Below are 21,838 nucleotides of genomic sequence, written 5' to 3' on the forward strand. Positions count from 1 at the left end.
TAATTTTCAAGGACATCAATGTTATATAATTGTACATATAGGGCCTAATACAGACCCCCCCCCCCCCCCCCCCCCAAAAAAAAGCAAGTAAAAAGTGTCAGGAAAAAGTAGGCCATTATCACTTTAAGAATAATGCATTTTGTAGGCCTTGCCAATGCATTGATATTCAAATTATTATTGCATTCTAAAATATGTGAGAGTAATGTGGACATTGCCTGACGAAATAGATTGGATGCATGCATTTTTTCCCCTGTATACTATAGCAGACGCAGGCACACATAAAAATCCATGAATAGCGGTAGCATTAATCTCACAATCGCTATTTTTATAATGAGAAAGTGACCAAAAACCAGGTTGCTTTTTTTTAATTGAAGGATTTGTATGGAAAGCGAAGTTGAAGCCAACATTAGATGTTGTCGTCCTCATAATAACCACACATGGTTTTACCTCAACAGAGTAGAGTAACACCCTTCAATTGAAGTAGTGGGAAACAAACAAAAGTGGCCACATCTCTCACAAAAACTGATCAAAAATGAAATCACAGATAATTATAAGGGTGTTAATTTTAACTTAGAAATTGGCTACAATAATTACAAGGACTTTTCAAGCACTAAATTGAGGAAATGTCAGATTTTTAAGGTAGGCCTATTCGAGTATTTTTAATTTCTGAGCTCCAAGTTCAAGTCGTCGTCTTCAAGCCCCTTGTATTGTTTAAAATTGCAGGTGTAACATGGGAAACAAAATATACTGCTGAAAAAAATAAAGGGAACACTTAAACAACACAATGTAACTCCAAGTCAATCACATTTCTGTGAAATCAAACTGTCCACTTAGGAAGTGTAACAGTGTAGGTTCCGTCCCTCTCTTCGCCCCAACCCGGGCTCAAACCAGGGACCCTTGCACACATCAACAACTGACACCCACCGAAGCATCGTTACCCATCGCGCCACAAGAGCCACGGCCCTTGCAACGCAAGGGGAAACCCTACTTCAAGTCTCAGAGCGAGTGAGGTCACTGATTGAAAAGCTATTAGCGCGCACCACCGCTAACTAACTAGCCATTTCACATCGGTTACAGAAGCAACACTGATTGACAATAAATTTCACATGCTGTTGTGCAAATGGAATAGACAACAGGTGGAAATTATAGGCAATTAGCAAGACACCCCCAATAAAGGAGTGGTTCTGCAGGTGGTAACCACAGACCACTTCTCAGTTCCTATGCTTCCTGGCTGATGTTTTGGTCACTTTTGAATGCTGGCGGTGCTTTCACTCTAGTGGTAGCATGAGGCGGAGTCTACAACCCACACAAGTGGCTCAGGTAGTGCAGCTCATCCAGGATGGCACATCAATGTGAGCTGTGGCAAGAAGGTTTGCTGTGTCTGTCAGCGTAGTGTCCAGAGCATGGAGGCGCTACCAGGAGACAGGCCAGTACATCAGGAGACGTGGAGGAGGCCGTAGGAGGGCAACAACCCAGCAGCAGGACCGCTACCTTCGCCTTTGTGCAAGGAGGAGCACTGCCAGAGCCCTGCAAAATGACCTCCAGCAGGCCACAAATGTGTCTGCTCAAACAGTCAGAAACAGACTCCATGAGGGTGGTATGAGGGCCCGACGTCCACAGGTGGAGGTTGTGCTTACAGCCCAACACCGTGCAGGACGTTTGGCATTTGCCAGAGAACACCAAGATTGGAAAATTTGCCACTGGCACCCTGTGCTCTTCACAGATGAAAGCAGGTTCACACTGAGCACATGTGACAGACGTGACAGAGTCTGGAGACGCCGTGGAGAACGTTCTGCTGCCTGCAACATCCTCCAGCATGACCGGTTTGGCGGTGGGTCAGTCATGGTGTGGGGTGGCATTTCTTTGGGGGGCCGCACAACCCTCCATGTGCTCGCCAGAGGTAGCCTGACTGCCATTAGGTACCGAGATGAGATCCTCAGACCCCTTGTGAGACCATATGCTGGTGCGGTTGGCCCTGGGTTCCTCCTAATGCAAGACAATGCTAGACCTCATGTGGCTGGAGTGTGTCAGCAGTTCCTGCAAGAGGAAGGCATTGATGCTATGGACTGGCCCGCCCGTTCCCCAGACCTGAATCCAATTGAGCACATCTGGGACATCATGTCTCGCTCCATCCACCAACGCCACGTTGCACCACAGACTGTCCAGGAGTTGGCGGATGCTTTAGTCCAGGTCTGGGAGGAGATCCCTCAGGAGACCATCCGCCACCTCATCAGGAGCATGCCCAGGCATTGTAGGGAGGTCATACAGGCACGTGGAGGCCACACACACTACTGAGCCTCATTTTGACTTGTTTTAAGGACATTACATCAAAGTTGGATTAGCCTGTAGTGTGGTTTTCCACTTTAATTTTGAGTGTGACTCCAAATCCAGACCTCCATGTGTTGATAAATTGGATTTCCATTGATTATTTTTGTGTGATTTTGTTGTCAGCACATTCAACTATGTAAAGATAAGTGTTTAATAAGATTATTTCATTCATTCAGATCTAGGATGTGTTATTTTAGTGTTCCCTTTATTTTTTTGAGCAGTGTATATTTGTCATGTTATTTAATTACCAGAACATATTGTGAATAAGCCCACTGAACAAAAATATAAATGCAACATGTAAACTTTTGGTCCCATGTTTCATGAACTGAAATAAAAGATCCCAGAAATGTTCCATATGCACATCCCTTTTAGTGAGCAGGTGTGACATATCAAGAATCTGATTTAAACAGCATGATCATTGCACATGTGCACCTTGTGCTGCGGGCAATAAAAGGCAACTTTAAAATGTGCAGATGTCTCAGGTTTTGAGGGAACTTGTAATTGGCATGCTGACTGCAGGAATGTCCACCAGAGCTGTTGCCAGATCATTTAATGTTAATTTCTCTACCATAAACCGCCTCCAACGTCATTTTTGAGAATTTGGCAGTACGCCCAACAGGCCTCACACCTGCAGACCACGTGTATGGCGTCGTGTGGGCGAGCGGTTTACTGATGTCAACACTGAACAGTGTGCCCCAAGGTGGTGGTGGGTTTATGGTATGGGCAGGCATAAGCTACGGACAACAAACAGAGAACACCAAGATTGACAAATTCACCACTGGCGGCCCTGTGCCGTAATTGATGGCAATTTGAATGCACAGAAATAACGTGATGAGATCCTGAGGCTATTTGTGGGGACCTTTGTTTTAAGGTATCCGTGACCAACCGATGCTTATTTCTATTCCCAGTCATGTGAAATCCATAGATTAGGGCCTGATGAATTTATTTCCTCATATGAAATGTAACTCAGTAAAGCCTTTGAAATTGTATGTTGCATTTATATATTTGTTCAGTATAATTTGTCATTATATCCAGAATAAATCATAGGAACAGGGTTTGGTTTTGCGCAATATTCTATCCCAGTGGATCCCAAACTGTGCGGCGGTTAAAGGAACTCTGTCCACGGAAATCAACATTTTGCCATTTACATCTGAGGTTAAAGGAACTCAGTCCGGCTTTAAACTTCCTCTTGAAAGTTGTAGTAGAATGCACAAGGTATAATTTTGAAATTGGATAGTGCATCATCAGTTCCTCTTATCATGTCAGTCATTGCAGACCTTGGAGAGCTATTTATAACTTGTCAGAAATGTCCAGATCAACCAGCCCATGTCAGCTGTTTTTTTTAGACCATATATATTGGTGCAATTTTTTTGTCACTTTTAGTCACACATTAGACATGGCAACATGTATTTATTTACAAATAAAATTGATTTAAAATTGCAGATTATTGTTTTTTTTTACACCCCATGACAAAATGTGTAGAATTGCATGAAATGAGCTTCAACCTGAAAAATTCTCTCCACCAACAAGAGGGGTGTGAAGAGTTTGTGTCATGAACTGTGCTTTTACCCATATAAATAGGAGTGACTCGTGCTCAACGGGGGTGCGAGATGTTCCCCAATGCTGGAAGGGGGGTCACGAGTGATAAAGTTTGGGAACCCCTGGTCTATCCTACTGTTAGGTTCTAATTATCCAAGTAAGAACTCAACGGATACTATGAAAGCTTAAACTAAATGTATTCTTCCCAAAGGATCGAACAGCTGAATCGACAAAGACATGGTACGATAGTGGTGGTATATGTACCCCACTTTGGGTGGAGTCTCCTCCTTCTCGCTAAACATTGCATCTTTATTACTAGGTAGGAAACAAAGTGATACGGGAAATAAACGGTTCCTCTTCCCTTAACCTGACCTCGACCCCCTCATCCACGGCTCTTTCCCCTTATCAGTACTGCCACATGTGACCGTTTTCCCTGCACTCAGCCCCTCCCACCCACCATAACCCTTCCTCCTACAGACAACTCATGGTGTAAACCCTCAGCTATTGCACCCCTCATGTCTCTATTAGAACTAATGATTAATAATAGTTCAAGCTCAGATATCCAAACCCATCACTACACAATTGCAGACTGAAAACATGGACTCATTACCTTGATGCGTTCTCTGTTAAATCTAACGAGATGCTTCTGTAAATCAAGCAGACAACAACAGATCAACATCAATTTGCAAGGGATATTTCGAGCCAACGTAGAACCAGGCACAACTGTCTTCACTTGCGTAACGAATGAGACTCCAAAATATTCTGGACCAGTGGTTCCCAAACTTTTTATAGTCCCGTACCCCTTCAAACATTCAACCTCCAGCTGCGTACCCCCTCTATCACCAGGGTCAGCGCACTCTCAAATGTTGTTTTTTGCCATCATCGTAAGCCTGCCACACACACACACTTTACATTAATTAAACATAAGAATGAGTGTGAGTTTGTCACAACCCGGCTCGTGGGAAGTGACAAAGAGCTCTTATAGGACCAGGGCACAAATAATAATATAATAATAATCAATTTTGCTCTTTATTTAGCCATCTTACATATTAAACCTTATTTGTTCATCGAAAATTGTGAATAAATCACTACAGGTTCATGAGAAGGGTGTGCTTGAAAGGATGCACATAACTGCAAGGTTGTATTGGAGAGAGTCTTAAATCATTTTCCACACACAGTCTGTGCCTGTATTTAGTTTTCATGCTAGTGAGGGCTGAGAATCCACTCTCACATAGGTATGTGGTTGCAAAGGGCATCAGTGTCTTAACAGCGCGATTTGCCAAGGCAGGATACTCTGAGCGCAGCCCAATCCTGAAATCTGACAGTGGCTTCTGATTAAATTACATTTTCAAAGAACTGCTTGTTGCAATTTTGATGAGGCTCTCTTGTTCAGATATCGGTAAGTGGACTGGAGGCAGGGCATGAAAGGGATAACGAATCCAGTTGTTTGTATTGTCTGTTTCGGGAAAGTACCTGCGTAATTGCGCACCCAGCTCACTCAGGTGCTTCGCTATATCACATTTGACATTGTCTGTAAGCTTGTTCATTTGCACACAAAAAAAAATAATTAAATGAGGGAAAGACCTGTGTGTTCATGTTAATGCAGACAGAGAAGAGCTCTAACTTCTTAATCTTAGGCTCAATTTTGTCCCGCACATTGAATATAGTTGCAGAGAGTCCATGTAATCCTATATTCAGACCATTCAGGTGAGAAACAACATCACCCAGATAGGCCAGTCGTGTGAGAAACTCGTTATCATGCAAGCGATCAGACAAGTGAAAATGATGGTCAGTAAAGAAAACTTTAAGCTTGTCTCACAATTTAAAAAAACTTGTCAATACTTTGCCCCTTGATAACCAGCGCACTTCTGTATGTTGTAAAAGTGTTACATGGTCACTGCCCATATCATTGCATAGTGCAGAAAATACACAAGAATTCAGGGGCCTTGCTTTAACAAAGTTAATCATTTTCACTGTAGTGTCCAAAACGTCTTTCAAGCTGTCAGGCATTCCTTTGGCAGCAAGAGCCTCTCGGTGGATGCTGCAGTGTGCCCAAGTGGCGTCGGGAGCAACTGGTTGCACGCGCGTTACCACTCCACTATGTCTCCCTGTCATGGCTTTTGTGCCATCAGTACAGATACCAACACATCTTGACCACCAAAGTCCATTTGATGTCACAAAGCTATCCAGTACTTTAAAAAAGATCCTCTCCTGTTGTCCTGGTTTCCAGTGGTTTGCAGAAGAGGATGTCTTCCTTAACTGACCCCCCCCTATAAACATAACGGACATATACCAGGAGCTGTGCCTGGCCCGCCACGACTGTTGACTTATCCAGCTTTAACGCATAGAGTTCACTGTCTTGTATGCTAAGCAGTAATTGTTTCAAGACATCTCCTGCTATGTCACTGATGTGTCGTGAAACAGTGTTGTTTGATAAGGATATTGTCTGTATAGTTTTTACCCCCAGCATTGTCCCAGCCATATCCGCGGCAGCAGGAAGAATGAAGTCCTCCACAATAGAATGGGTCTTTCCTGTCCTAGCCACTCGGTAGATCACCATATAAGACGCTTCTAGCCCCTTCTTATTAATGGTATCTGTCTTACTACTTGAAAGTCGTCTTAATTCTCACTCAAAAAACTTCCGTGGCTTATTTTTCAAATTGGCATGTTTTGTTTCTAAATGTCTGCGCAAGAGTGAAGGTTTCATTGAGTTGTGTGAGAGTACTTTTGCACATAGGAAAGGCACTACTCCCAATATGAGTGACCCCCAAATCAATGTAGTTCTCATCATATTTGCGCCTCTCCGATGGTCCAACGTCCCGGTCTGTTGTTCGGTGCTTTCCCGGGTAAGGGGGCAGTAGCTCTTTGGCTGCATCAGATTCACAATTGTCAGTGTCCATGCTAGCTGGGCTAACAACACATGTAGAATTACTGATGCTAGCATTGGATGTGCTCGTGGAAGCAGAACAACTTGTGTCATCGACAGGTGCAGGTGTAGTACTGCTGGCCGTAGCAGTACTACCAGTAGAGCTGGTATGTGTCTCTGGACGCGGGCCTTTTTAAATTTTTTTTTTACCATTTATCTGTTTTCAAGCAAACGGAATGAGCACCAGCTGCGTTTGGAATTCCCACGAGAGAGTAACGGTTTAATGTGATTGGATGTTAATTATTTGACTAGGCTACCTGTATTTGACATTGTGTTGTTATTTCACTGAACACTAGATGGTTTGATTTTATTTTTGGCAGTGAAACGAGGCTACTCAGGCAAGGAAAAAACCTCACCCAAATGTATAGACCCGTTGGAAAATATAAATGGACTGTTTGAAAATGTGAATCACATTTTTATTTGGCATACCCCGACAACTGGGGGTACCCCCGTTTGGGAATACCTGTTCTGGACATTCCTCGCAAACACTTTTTTTCCCAACACTTGGGCTGTTGTTGCATCACATGTGCCATCACAACAGCTGTTTGTCACTTGATTGTCATTTGGAAAATTCCTTCTTGGATCAGATGATGTGAAAATATCACGGCTTAACTAATCAGCTGGATACCGAATGCAGAATTATTGAAGAACCACGTTAACGACAGCATCGATTTAGGTTTTAAGTATCAAAGTAAGGTGACTCTTTTGGTTAGAAGCATTCGATTTTGCAGTCGCATACATTATTTGGAATTTGTGTGCCCATGAAGACTGGGATTTGATATCAGCAAACCTCCAGTTTGCCAGCTCACTTCTTGCCTCCGGTTGCTGGCACTCCTCTCTAACCTCTAGGCTACCTGCTGCCCCAGAGCCATCATAGACCTTCACTATGACATATACAATATTAGTGAATATATTTTGAGAATAATTTAAATGGAATCATTGCCCAATTTTTGGGGCAAACAACCTGAAAGTCCAATGTCACAGCAATTGTGATTTTATATTTGAATTAATTTGAATGATATTTTATCGTCTAGTCTCGGTCAATAGATCGTGGGAACAAGAAGGAGGTGAAGGAGGCCAACAAATACTACTTCATCGAGTCGACTATCGCTCTCTTCATCTCCTTCCTCATCAACGTCTTCGTTGTAGCAGTGTTTGCCGAGGCCTTCTACGAGAAAACCAACATTGAAGTGGTGGGTATAACGACTAACCAGACCCAGCATGTCATCTTATGTCTCAGAATGTAACACTCCTTTACAGATGTTTTATTTAAGCAATAAGGCCAGAGGAGGAGTGGTATATGGCCAATATACCATGGTTAAGGACTGTTCTTATGCATGACGCAACACAGAGTGGCTGGACACAGCCCTTAGTCGTGGTATATTGGCCATATTTTACAGACCTTATTACTATTATAAACTGGTTACCAACCGAATTAGAAGAGTAAAAATAACTTTTGTCATACTCGTGGTATACGGTCTGATATACCACGGCTGTAAGCCAATCAGCATTCAGGCCTCAAACCACCCAGTTTATAAATAGTAATATAGCATGGCCAGTATGGCACCTCTAAATCAGTGACGCCCTTTGTTTGTGATGTGCTGCTGCTCTTCTCTGTGTGTCACAGAATGCAATGTGCAATGCATCAGGCAGTCCACACACAGACCTCTTCCCCCTGGACAACAGCAGGCTACAGGTGGACATCTACAAGGGAGTATGTCTTTAATGGATTAACAACAGTCTACATAACCTCCTGTGATAGGAAATCACAGGATCTGTCAATCATTTTGTCATGAAATTACATTTATTTAGGTCTTGATAAGATGCATAACCATAGAGGGGACTGTCTTTCTTTCTTTCTGTCTGTCTCTCTGACTGTACAGGGGGTAGTGCTGGGTTGTTTCTTTGGCCCTGTGGCCCTCTACATCTGGGCCATCGGGATCCTTGCTGCCGGACAGAGCTCTACCATGACTGGCACTTACTCTGGCCAGTTTGTCATGGAGGTGAGAAAGTGCTGATATACTCATTGGCTGTGTTTCTGTGTGTATGAGAGAGTTTGCAAATTGTATTGTTAACCATTATTGTGTATGTGTGAGAGAATGGGTTTTGTGTAGGTCCGGATGTGGGTGTGTTGACTGTTAGTTCTCTCTCTCTTTGCCCCTGCCTCAGGGTTTCTTGAATCTGCGTTGGTCCCGTTTTGCACGGGTGCTTCTCACCCGCTCCATCGCCATCTTCCCCACCCTGCTGGTGGCCATCTTCCAGGACGTGCAGCACCTGACGGGCATGAACGACTTCCTCAACGTGCTGCAGAGCATGCAGGTCAGAGAGAAAGCGAGTGGGAGGTCTGGAGACATGGAGGACAAAGAGAGAGAGAGGAGACAGGGAGGCTTGACAGAGAGGATACATGAGGGCTGGGGACATGCAGGTCAGAGAGAGAGAGGAGACATGGGGGCAGGTCAGAGAGAGTAGAGGCTGGGTCTGGGGACATGCAGGTTAGAGAGAGAACACCATGGAGATTCGGTACTGCTGTTCTCCCAGTGGAGAACAGCTAATCAGGGCTGGCTGGGAGTCTTTTAGGGTGTTACATTGATGCTTGTATTCAAAGGTATAGAAGGGGACTGAATGCAGTCCGTTTTAACTGTTCTTGCTGCCTTTCCTTGTTCTATAGCTTCCGTTTGCTCTGATCCCCATCCTGACCTTCACCAGCCTGACATCCATCATGAATGACTTCGCTAATGGACTGTGAGTCATCATAACCCTCTACCCCAGAGATGGGCGGCAGGTCTCCTGCCAGGTAGCGGTTAGAGCGTTGGGCCAGTAACCGCTTGTTCGAATCCCCGAGCCGACAAGGTGAAAAATCTGTCGATATGCCCTTGAGCAAGGCACTAAACCTTAATTGCTCCAGGGTTGCCTTTGATAATGGCTGACCCTGGCCGTGACCCCACTCTGAGGGGAGTTGGGATATGCAAAAAATAAAAACATTTCCAATTCACACATGCGTATAATTCATACATACATAAAATAGGAAAAATATAAGCACCCACCAAATTATTATTATATGACTCCGATTGGTTCTGTGTTTTCACTGATAGACCAATTAATTCATAGACGTGATGACAGGGATGCGTCTCAAATATAACCTACTTTTCTACTTGTGCTGAGCGATTAGTGCTTTTTGAGGTTGGTTCGGTTATTAAAAAATAATCAGTATTATGTTAAACATGAAATGCATTCTGAAAAATTATTTTAGAGCTTCCCTCAGCCATCACCTGCCTTTTTCCTGACACTGACAGTGGGTTGAATTCTGTAACAACACAGAATAAAACAATAAGAGCCTCATGATGGTAGTGAATGCCTATTACTGCTTCTCAACCAAAATGTATTCACATTACTTTAATACAATATTTCAGTTGTGTATATTACTTTGTTTTTATTTGATGACTTTTATAATTTAATACCTTTAAATCATCATCTCATTTTACATTTACATTTGAGTCATTTGGCAGACACTCTTATCCAGAGTGACTTACAGTTAGTGAGTGGATTCATCTTAAGAAAGATATGTGGGACAACCACATATTACAGGCATAGTGGTCGAGATTATTTAAGATACTCTTTGAAGAGTTATGGTTTCAGGTGCTTTTAGAAGATGGGCAGGGACTCTGCTGTCCTAGTTTCAGGGGGAAGCTGGTTCCAACATTGGGGTGCCAGGACAGAGAAGAGATTGGACTGGGCTGAGTGGGGTGCTGCCCTCCCGTTATCGGTGGGAGGGCCAAGAGACCAGAGATGGTAGAACGGAGTGCTCGAGTTGAGATGAAGGGTTTGAGCATAGACTGACGGTAGGGAGGGGCCGTTCCACTTTTTGCTTTGTAGGCATACACCATGGACTTGTAGTGGAACGTTTGAGTTATTTTAGCAGATGCTCTTATCAAGAGTGACTTACAGTAGTGAAAGCTAGTTTTTTTTGTACTGGTCCCCGTGGGAATCGATCCCACAACCCTTGTTGCACGCGCCATGCTCTACCAACTGAGCCACACGAGACTCCATCTCATCTCTGCTCAAGCAGTAGCAGCCAGACAACCATCTGTTATTTCTGTGCTTCCCATTGAACAAGTTGTCCTATTTAGGTAGGCTAACTATCAATCAGGTAGAGCTACCTCACGAACTGTCTATCCCTCTCGTCGTTGTGTTGTCATTCCTCTTTCACGCAGTCTCCTATGGTCTGTGTGTATCCGCCTCTTTCCGTGGCCGGAAAGAACAGGCACAATGGATTATGGCCATTCGTTGTAGTTAATTACCAAGTTTCTACGTTGAGCTAGGTTAAATATTTGCCTAATGAAAACTACAACTTCCAATCAGCCCAGCGTCCCACATAGTTCTTGACTTAATTTATCTTGTGAATTATTTGATTTCTCTAGAGAAACTAAATGGAATTCAAGTAATTGAACCGACGTCTGTCAATTAGCTGTTTAATAACCGAACCCCCCTGAAACTTCGGTTCATCGCTCAGCACTATTCCCTACATATTATACTACTTTTGACCAGGGCCTGGAGGAAATAAGGGTTCCATTTTGGATGCAGTTCGATTTTCTGTATTTGCACTGATAGAGAAATGATTTCATACATGTGATGACAGTGACAATTTATCATTGTGCCAATTTACAATCTCAGCTGTGCCTGTGCTCCTCAGGGTGTGGAAGATAGGCGGAGGGGTGGTCATCCTGGTGGTCTGTGCCATCAACATGCACTTTGTGGTGGTTTACGTGACCAGCCTAAGCAGTGTGGCTCTCTATGTGCTGGCGGGCTTGCTTTGTATAGCGTACCTATGCTTTGTGGGCTACCTGGTGAGTTGATATAGCAGTCATTATAACACCATGGACCGGGTTTGATTAGCACACAACACTGTATATTAACACCAGAATGAAGTGATTACTTTTCAATGCTGAATACTGAATTCAGGGTTTGGAAAGATGCATTGTAAACTATTGTAGGGAGTACAATGACCCTCTTCTACCCTCTTTGTGTGTGTCCACAGGCGTGGCATTGTCTGATAGCCCTGGGGGTCTCCTGTCTGGACGTGTCCTGTCTGGCCAGCAGGGTAAGCAACAACAGACCTTCTGTGTTCATAGAGGAACAGCCAGAGTATGACACCTAAAACTGAACAAGACAGTGTTTAAAAGATGGACCAACACACATGTCGGCTGTGCACAGTAGATCACCTGCTGGTTGTCAAAGAACGGTGGCAATTCACAGGGTGTCCGGAGGTTCTTAGTCTTAAATGAATTTATCTGTTTTCACAGGTCTTAAAAAATGTGAAGGAGGTGACTACAGTGTTTCTGTTATATTGTGCAGCTACTTAATTGTTGCCACCATGGCAAAAAATCTATTGAACATCAAATAATACTCAAGGTGCACTTTCAAAATGTTAGAGAGCTATCCACGTGTGCGCCTCTGCGTGTGCCAGTGCGGGTCGGTCCGTTGCCAGAGGAGAGAGAGGAGAGAACAAGGTAACCTGTACAATTTGATAGACAATAATACTATAGTTGGGACGCTAAACCGAAAATTGCTGACACTGTCATTTCCCTCTTGCCAAAGCAATTTTGCTTACATCGGTGATTCGGCTACACAACATGCCTGTAGATTTTTTGGTTCTAAAACCGTTATTTCGTCAACAGTAATGTGCATTCACCTGCTTCCCACAATGAAAGTATCTGCCCTTTCCTTGTTTCGTTGCTGGATCTCACTCCCGCTCCAGTCTTTGCACACGTAGTAAAGGAAGAGATCCATTCTGATAGGCGCAAGCGTACTGACAGTTGAGCAACATTTCAAAATGTAGGCTAATTGCAGGAAAGACAGTTTTTAAAACAACTACTGTTAAAAAAGAGGAAAGTCTCTGCTTTGAGTATACCAAGTATACCAATTATTTCTCAACTGTCAATGGAAATAACACCACTTTACAAGCATAGTATGTAATTGAGATTATGCGCCGGGGGAATGGAGTGGAGAGCACCATGTGTGGTGAATAGGCATCAAGTAGGTCTACCAATGGAAAGTTTTTGTAGAACATCAAATGTACTGTTAGATCAATTGCATGGCTATCTAGCAACCATATAATATTTAGAGTTAGCAATCTAGCTAATGTGTTTCGAGTTCCCATTTCCTCAGGTGGTAAATGATGTAGCATGTAGCCTAGGCCAATATGCACAAAACATGCAGGCAAATTCATCTCTCAAAAGATATCTGATTATTCTGGATCCTATTTTGACATGTTGCACATCAAAATACCCATTATATATTCACTGAACATGTTAGATGAAATAGCTCACTTCTTTCGTGTCTTACTTGGCACTGGAAAAAGTCAGTCTAGAGCCCTGCCGCTTAGCTACCTTGCTTTGAAGTATAGCTATTTGATACCTGATTTATTGAATAAGGGAATTATTTTATTCAACTTTTTGGTTGTAGGCTAATGTTCAAATGTTATATCATAATACCTCCAGGAGAGCTACTGGGTGAGTAGACATTTATTTCAGCCCAACTCTAGCACCAGATTCTTCAAATTCACTGCTCAACAGGACCTTGTTAAGCTGACTCTGTTGTTTGAGCAGGGCTGAATCAAAATCCTGCACACCCAGTTTGCATTTGACTTTAAGGCATTTTTATTTCAGCCCAAGTCTATTGAGTGAGCATTAAGCTGGTATTGATATCGAAGCCAAAATTCTGAACACTTAGTTTGATATCTAGCTAATAATTAGCCCATTGGGCTAGCCTAAACAAATGCAGATGGGCAACCCCATGCTTCAGCCATCTATAGCCTAGCCACTATGCTACTAAATTCCTTAGGCTACGGGACAAATGCTCATGGCTAAAATAGCACACCTGCCTGATAATATGAGCCATGTAGGCTATAGCCTTTGGTGAAAGAGCCAGCCCTAAAAATACTACTTTTTGCCAACATGGGCTCATTTCTAGAGGGGAATATTAGCAGGTGTATGGAGCACGCAGAACCTAAAATTTGTATTGAAATTGCATTCTGAGTAGCATTAATAAGGTCTTAAATTCAACTTCATTGAATCTGCAGATACCCTGGATTTAACATGTAGAATCATTGGGAAATAAACATAAAATGAAGCCTGAACAGAAAATGACGCACCTGCTGTGCACAACGGACATTATGTAAACCCCAATGACAACAAATACACTTGTTCCTGTTCAGAGGCCTCCCTGTCCCTTTTGAGAGGATTCTCAGTGGTCAGCCATAGTTTTTGATATCCTATCTTTCATGCTCAAGCAGAGCGAGTGTGACTTGTTCTCGTGTTTTTCAATGAGAGAACTAAGTTCGAATTTGATTTCTCTCAAATTATTGCAGTCCTATTCCAGGTTAAGATGTAAAAAGTTAATCTTGCACAATGGAAATTCTTATCCTGCTGACATGATAATCAGCCCAAGTCTATAGTATTTGGAAGCTGCTATCTATCTATTTGGTATTTGAACATTATTGTACACTACATGACCAAAAGTATGTGGACACCTGCTCGTCAAACATCTAATTGCAAAATCATGGACATTGATATGGAGTTGGTCCCCCCATTGCTGCTATAACAGCCTCCACTTTTCTGGGAAGGCTTCCCACTAGATGTTGGAACATTGCTGCGGGACTTTCTTCCATTCAGCCACGAGCATTAGTGAGGTGGGCACTGATGTTGGGCGATTAGGCCTGGCTCGCAGTCGGCGTTCCAATTCATCCCAAAGGTGTTTGATGGGGTTGAGGTCAGGGCTCTGTGCAGGCCAGTCAAGTTCTTCCACACCGATCTCAACAAAGCATTTCTGTATGGACCTAACTTTGTGCACGGGGGGCATTGTCATGCTGAAACAGGAAAGGGCCTTCCCCAAACTGTTGGCACAAAGTTGGAAGCACAGAAACGTCTAGAATGCCATAGCGTTAAGATTTTCCTTCACTGGAACTAAGGAGCCTAGCCCGAACCATGAAAAACAGCCCCAGACCATTATTCCTCCTCCACCAAACTTTACAGTTGGCACTATGCATTGGGGCAGGTAGCGTTCTCCTGGCATCCACCAAACCCAGAATTGTCCATCGAACTAACAGATGGTGAAGCGTGATTCATCACTCCAGAGAACGCGTTTCCACTGCTCCAGAGTCCAATGGCGCCGAGCTTTCCACCACTACAGCCAACACTTGGCATTGCGCATGGTGATTTTAGGCTTGTGTGCGGATGCTCGGCCATGGAAACCCATTTCATCAAGCTCCCGACTAACAGTTCTTGTGCTGACATTGCTTCCAGAGGCGGTTTGGAACTCAATAGAGAGTGTTGCAACTGAGAACAGACTATTTTTACGCGCTATACGCTTGTGTTGCCTACCAATTCGCAGCTGAGCCGTTGTTGCTCCTAGACTTTTCTACTTCATAATAACAGCACTTACAGTTGACCGGGGCAGCTCTAGCAGCGCTAGTCTGTAGCAACCACTTCATAATAAATGTCCCAATGAAGCATACTCCTGCAGCTACGCATTGCACTGGGCTGACCACATTTTATGTTGAATAAATATCACCAGGCCCTAGAAAGCCCAATGAGAAAAACTTGGTAAGCACTACTTTGTTTTTGGTTGGTGTCAGTGATGGATTTCTTTGCATTTGTCAATTTTTGACACCATAGATTACAACATTGGCATTGAACACTCACAATCACTTGATGAAAAGAGCTTTGCTGCTTACAGTACGTAGCCTATGCGCAGCCAACATACAACTGCTTAAACATTTCCCGGGAATGGTTAATGAGTTGATGAATGAGATCCTACCAATCGAGTGCTTATGACATTAAGTAATAAGAGAATCAAACTCGCATTGCATGAGATTAACCATCTCTCACGCTCTTCTTCACTTCTCAGATGCTGACGGGCCACAATGACATTTACCTGCTGAAGGACATGGACAGCGACACGATGGTGGAGAGATTAGAAGAAGAACACGTTGGAGGAGTGGTTATTAGCAGTGATACAGTCCGTAGCTAGAGAGAATTCACAGGGGTGACCTAACATGGAGGATGCAGTGCGCCTCCTGTGCCTTAGTGCCAGCCAGACCTTCGTAAATGCCCATCCTCATCATCTGACCCTTACAAGAAGCCTTGAACCCCTCACTTGACATTCCACTGGGCAGGTAGCCTAACTATGATTGGCATTATATGAAGGTTAGGCCTATTATCAAGTTTACCCTAATGAGTTGTTGGTTTTTATCATGTCGAGCATGCTTGATCAACGTGGCACTATAAAAATTCTGCAAATGAGCCGTCTTTTTCACGGGACAGCATTGTTATGACTTTGAAAAGCTGTGATCATTTTATATGGGAAATACACTGTGTGTAGTGAGTTGGTTACAAAAAAGGCAATTGCCACCAATTTATATGCATGTACGTTGTAGAATTGTTTTATTTATGAACACACAGAGAACTTCATTTTCGTAAGACTTTATCAGAGCAAGCACTTAAAGGGCCAATTCACAGTTGCTACATCCGTTTTTGAGCATATAAATTAATGATATACACTGAGTATGCAAAATATTAGGAAGACCTCCCCACAACCCCTTTTGCCCTCAGAACAGACTCAATTTGTCGGGGCATGGACAGGAATGCTGGTACATGTTGACTCCAATGCTTCCCACAGTTGTCAAGATGTCCTTTGGTTTGTGGACCATTCTTGATACATACGGGAAACTGTTGAGCGTGAAAAACCCAGCAGCGCTGCAGTTCTTGACAGAAACCGGTGCGCCTGGCACCTACTACCATATCCCGTTCAAAGGCACTTGAATCTTTTGTCTTGCGCATTCACCATCTGAATGGCACAGATACAAAATCCGTGTCTCAATGATCTCAAGGCTTAAAGTCTACACTGATTGAAGTGGATTTAACAAGTGACATCAATAAGATATCATAGCTTTCACCTGGATTTACCTGCTCAGTCTTTCATGGAAAGAGCAGGTGTTCTTAATATTTTGTATACTCATTGTATATCAATTGTTTCTTGAAGAATATTACTTAGAAATGCCTCATGACCATAGTTCAGTCGTACCCCATCAGAACCCAGTACACCAAATCTTGGAGGGTCAGTCCTTGCATACATAGCACGGTCTATGAATTTAAGTGGTTACATTTCTCCAGGCCCATCCCTCAGCTTTTTATCAAAACAGAGGTGGGGTGTCTGCTTTGTTTTATTGTTTCAAGTGTGGATTGGCCCTTTAAGAACAACTTCCTAACCCAGTTGCTCTGGCACTTGCAATTATAACTCCCCAGGGCTCCCGAGTGGCGCAGCGGTCTAAGGCACTGCATCTCAGTGCAAGAGGCATCACTACAGTCCCTGGTACGAATCCAGGCTGGATTTGTATTTTATTTATTTAAAAAAGAAGGTATGCACCCACTGCCCTGCTCAAACTGGGGCAGGGGTGTTCAAAATAATTCTACATTTTATTTATAAAACACAATTTATCACACTCAAGGTGCTAATAGATAAATATTTTAGATGTAGTCATTTAAAATGTTCTACAAATGTCCTGCTATTTTGGTCATTCCCTCCAAAGCACCCCAGTAAAACTAAAGCTTTGGCTTTACAGTGAAAGGCATAAAAGCAGCCCACATGCCCAAATGATCCCATTTCCTTCAAATCATTTCTCAGGGAAAATGTTAATGTGATACTAACAATTGTACTGACCTCTTTCTGTGAATTCAGTGTTTTTGTTAGTACAAAACTCTACCCATTGAAATTCTGTTGAAGTTTAAATTCGTACCCAAAGCCCAATATAATGAAAGATGCAGGCCTTTTCTGCTTCTTGACGCGGTCTATGAAGTCAGAGGTGTCACTGCTAAATACAGCTCCTGATGACCATTGTAGAATTTACATAGATCTACACTCAAAATGTCAGTCTATAAATATATCATAAATAGAACGTCTCTGCATGTGCATGATCACACCACTTTAGTGAAGTCATTACCCTGGATTGTTTTAATTATGAAATCTTCAAACAGAAGTCATTCACTTGTATGGTTTACATATGACATTTATTTTTAATGTGGAATTTTATGTACTGTAAAGCCAGTATTTGTATTTGGTCAATTTAACAATCGCATAGATATATTGACTTTATTTTTATATATCTTTTTCAAAGGAAACTAAAGTATCAACAGTTTGTGGCTGTTAAGTTTCGCTGGTACCATACATTTTCGATGAATAAAAATATTTGTACAAAATAACCTTTTCTGTTTGTCACTTTCCAAAGATAAACCATTAAATACTTTTCACAAATTTCACTATGTACAAACTCATTAACAGCATTATATATATTTTTAAACAGTCCGGACACTGAAAATAACATCTTTGAGACCCGTTGAGCTCCGTGTCAATACTTCTCTTTAGGGAGTGAACGTTCTTTATAGTAAAGGTTACAACAATGGATGGCTCTCCCTTCAGCAAAATATATTTGACCTAAACCCTCCCTCAACGCTTGGGGGGAAAAAAACAAGTGACCATCCCCTATACCCAAAATAATAATTAAATCAAAGTGGATAGCAGAGAACATTCCTACCATTTTCCCTCACTTCCTGGACAGACCAGAGCCATAGATAAGCAGTTTTAGAAACTGTTCTTCATCCTGTAAGCATTGCATAGCAACACAGGAGTTGATAGCGCAGAGGACTGCAGGCCAGAAAGTTGTGGGTTCGCAGACCACCGTGGACAAGAGTAGGGGTGGAATGAATGTCTTTATAGTAAAAGCATTGTATTTGCAGGTCCGAGACAATCTGGCCTTTTTCTAAAAATGTCATGCAATTCTACATATTAGCAGAATTTTTTTAATACCACACAAATGACCAAAATTACAGGCCTCTCTCTGTCCATTCTTATCCTATGTGTTCATTTTATCTTATTTCTACAATGCTAAATCAGTGTGTCTTGTTTGCAAACAATTAAATCTGCGACATCTAATAGGAATCTGAGCATGGTACTTTCAAAAGTTAGGTCTACTTTTCCACCCCAGACAGAGTAGGCCTACCAACGCAGAAATATGTAAGCTTTGACTACTGGCTACTCTTCTTCTGTGGCTTAACCCAACGAGAGTCAGTCATAAGTGTTTACCTAAAAGCTGTCTAGGTTTTTATTTTATATCACCTTTATTTAACCAGGTAGGCCAGTTGAGAACAAGTTCTCAATTACAAATGCGACATGGCCAAGATAAGGCAAAGCAGTGCGACAAAAACAACGAGTTACACATGGGATAAACAATCGTACAGTCAATAACACGATAGAAAATCTGTATACAGTGTGTACAAATGAAGTAAGGAAGTAAATAGGCCATAGTGCGAAGTAATTACAATTTAGCAATTAACACTGGAGTGATATGTGCAGATCAGGATGTTTAAGTATAAATACTGGTGTGCAAAAGAGCAGAAAAAAACTAATATGGGGATGAGGTAGGTAGTTGGTTGGGATATTTACAGATGGGCTGTGTACAGCTGCAGCGATCGGCTGCTCTGACAGCCGATGCTTGAAGTTAGTGAGGAAGATATGTCTCCAACTTCAGTGATTTTTGCAATTTGTTCCAGTCATTGGCAGCAGAGAACTGGAAGGAAAGGCGGCCAAAGGAAGTGTTGGCTTTGGGGATGACCAGTGAAATATACCTGCTGGAGCGTGTGCTACGGGTGGGTGTTGCTATGATGACCAGTGAGCTGAGATAAGGCGGAGCTTTACCTAGCGAAGACTTATAGATGACCTGGAGCCAGTGGGTTTGGCAACGAATATGTAGCGAGGACCAGCCAACGAGAGCATACAGGTTGCAATGGTGGGTAGTATATAGGGCTTTGGTGACAAAACAGATGGCACTGTGATAGACTGCATCCAATTTGCTGAGTAGAGTTTTGGAGGCTATTTTGTAAATGACATCGCCGAAGTCAAAGATCGGCAGGATAGTCAGTTTTATGGGGGTATGTTTGGCAGCACGAGTGATGGAGGCTCTGTTGTGAAATAGGAAGCCAATTCTAGATTTAACTTTGGATTGGAGATGCTTACTGTGAGTCTGGAAGGAGAGTTTACAGTCTAGCCAGACACCTAGGTATTTCTAGTTGTCCACATATTCTAAGTCAGAACCGTCTAGAGTAGTGATGCTAGGCGGGTTGGTGCGGGCAGCGATCAGTTGAAGAGCATGCATTTAGTTTAACTAGCGTTTAAGAGCAGTTGGAGGCCACGGAAGGAGTGTTGTATGGCATTGAAGCTCGTCTGGAGGTTTGTTAACACAGTGTCCAAAGAAGGGTCAGATGTATACAGAATGGTGTCATCTGCGTAGAGGTGGATCAAAGAATCATCCGCAGCAAGAGCGACATCATTGATATATACAGAGAAAAGAGTCGGCCCGAGAATTGAACCCTGTGGTACCCCCGTAGAGAGGTCCAGACAACAGGCCCTCCGATTTAAACATCTATTGTACAGAAAGTGAATAGCTTAATCAATTGATAGTAACAGAATTAGATTACTTCCAAGCAAAGTCTATTTTTTGTCTTCTCAGCTATAGAAGGTTCTAGTTCAGCCTCAATGTCAAAGACACGAGGCAATGATATTCCCATATGCATCGGAGTCGTGTCTTTCCCGGTTGTTTTACAGCATAAAGCATCACGGACCAAAGCGCTGTTATAGATCATGCCTTTTGCCATTTTCTTAAATAAAAGGTAGGCCTATGGCATACCCTCTCATTACCCCTCAATTCGAGTCTTGGTTTTAACTTAGCCTACCTCCGTGACAGTGAAGGGCTGTTATTTAAAGAGTGCTTCAGGGCTGTTATTTAAAGAGTGCATGGTGGGTTTTTAAAACAAATATTTATTTAACGAAGTCAGTTAATAACAAATTCTTATTTACAATAACGGCCTAACCCTGACCACGCTGGGCCAATTGTGCGCCGCTCTATGGGACACCCAATCACGACCAGTTGTGATACAGCCTGGAATCGAACCAGGGTCTGTAGTGACGCCTCTAGCACTGAGATGCAGTGCCTTAGACCAACAAATCTATGGATAGCCTATAGCCTAGTTTGTCTGTCGAACAGGTACGCCTACCTCTTTCGTAAATAGGAATAAATAGGCTCCAACACAAAGCTCTCTTGTTGTTAGTAAAGTCTAATTAACATTAAGACTATGAATGAATTACACCTACTCGAATTTGCCTACCTTCAGCACCATGAGCTGTCTGTCCATTTCCGATTGATTGTACTGCGGCTGTTGCTTCAACTTTCAGCACCACAATGTAAGTTACTCGAATCTGGCTTATTGTGAGGTCAGTAACTGATAAATACATCATGGGCAAGAAACACAGTTTTTACTGAAATCAATTACAGTAGTAGCAAGCTATCAAAGTTGACCTTTGGTCCTCATCTTTTTGCTCTCCTTCTCAAACTGAACAGAACATAGGCTGTGTGCAAGGGTGCATTTTTTTTGGACTAGGCCTAACCATAAATTATTTTCAGAAAAAGCCTTTGACTCTCCTCCTAAATTGCCACCGTAGACCTACACAGCACAGCCATTGGTTGGGCAGCACACAAAAAAACGTTTTTGATTAGCAAGAGCAGGCCAGGACTCAGGGTTGGAATATCCATTGTAGCCTAATTGTATTTACACCATCCCGGCAGCTTTCTTAGAAATGTAACTTTGCTCTTTGCTTCTCTGAGCATGCACTTCGTAGCCTATAAGCTCTAGATCATATGATTGTCACCACACTAAATAGCCTATAAGCACACTTGATATTGTGCACCCAGGCACACATTGATATATAGCCTAATGAGCAACAAATTCAAAAACACTGAGAAATATTGAAATTTCATCAATTACATGACCCTCCCCTGGACTAGATTTAATTAAAAAAATACTAAACCCTCCCCTTGACTGAAATTGAAAAAGCATGACCCTCCCCCATTTTCCTCCAGGTAACCATTCTGTAAATTTCCATCCATCCCTTAGAAGAGTTAGTAGTGTGCGGATAGGTGGTTGAAAATAACCTTTTACC

The 21,838-nt window shown here is 42.6% G+C and overlaps 1 protein-coding gene across 4 annotated transcripts in view; it reads left to right on the plus strand.

The window, feature by feature from the left end:
• LOC106565428 (natural resistance-associated macrophage protein 2) overlaps nt 1-18,048 on the plus strand; it is a 51,331-nt gene extending 33,283 nt beyond the window's left edge. For 3 of the 4 annotated variants that reach the window (XM_014132551.3, XM_014132552.3, XM_014132553.3), the window contains exons 10-17: nt 7,828-7,986; nt 8,421-8,507; nt 8,677-8,796; nt 8,963-9,112; nt 9,462-9,535; nt 11,484-11,637; nt 11,829-11,891; nt 15,698-18,048. In XM_014132551.3, the coding sequence (XP_013988026.1) occupies nt 7,828-7,986; nt 8,421-8,507; nt 8,677-8,796; nt 8,963-9,112; nt 9,462-9,535; nt 11,484-11,637; nt 11,829-11,891; nt 15,698-15,820 (930 nt within the window). In that variant the 3' untranslated portion in view covers nt 15,821-18,048. The remainder of the gene's footprint in view (nt 1-7,827; nt 7,987-8,420; nt 8,508-8,676; nt 8,797-8,962; nt 9,113-9,461; nt 9,536-11,483; nt 11,638-11,828; nt 11,892-15,697) is intronic. The other variant, XM_045691598.2, reaches the window with a different exon arrangement.
• The last annotated feature ends 3,790 nt before the right edge of the window (nt 18,049-21,838 follow it).

The sequence above is a fragment of the Salmo salar genome, chromosome 12 (assembly GCF_965601325.2).
Source record: "Salmo salar chromosome 12, fSalSal1, whole genome shotgun sequence".
Classification (NCBI taxonomy): Eukaryota; Metazoa; Chordata; class Actinopteri; order Salmoniformes; family Salmonidae; genus Salmo; species Salmo salar.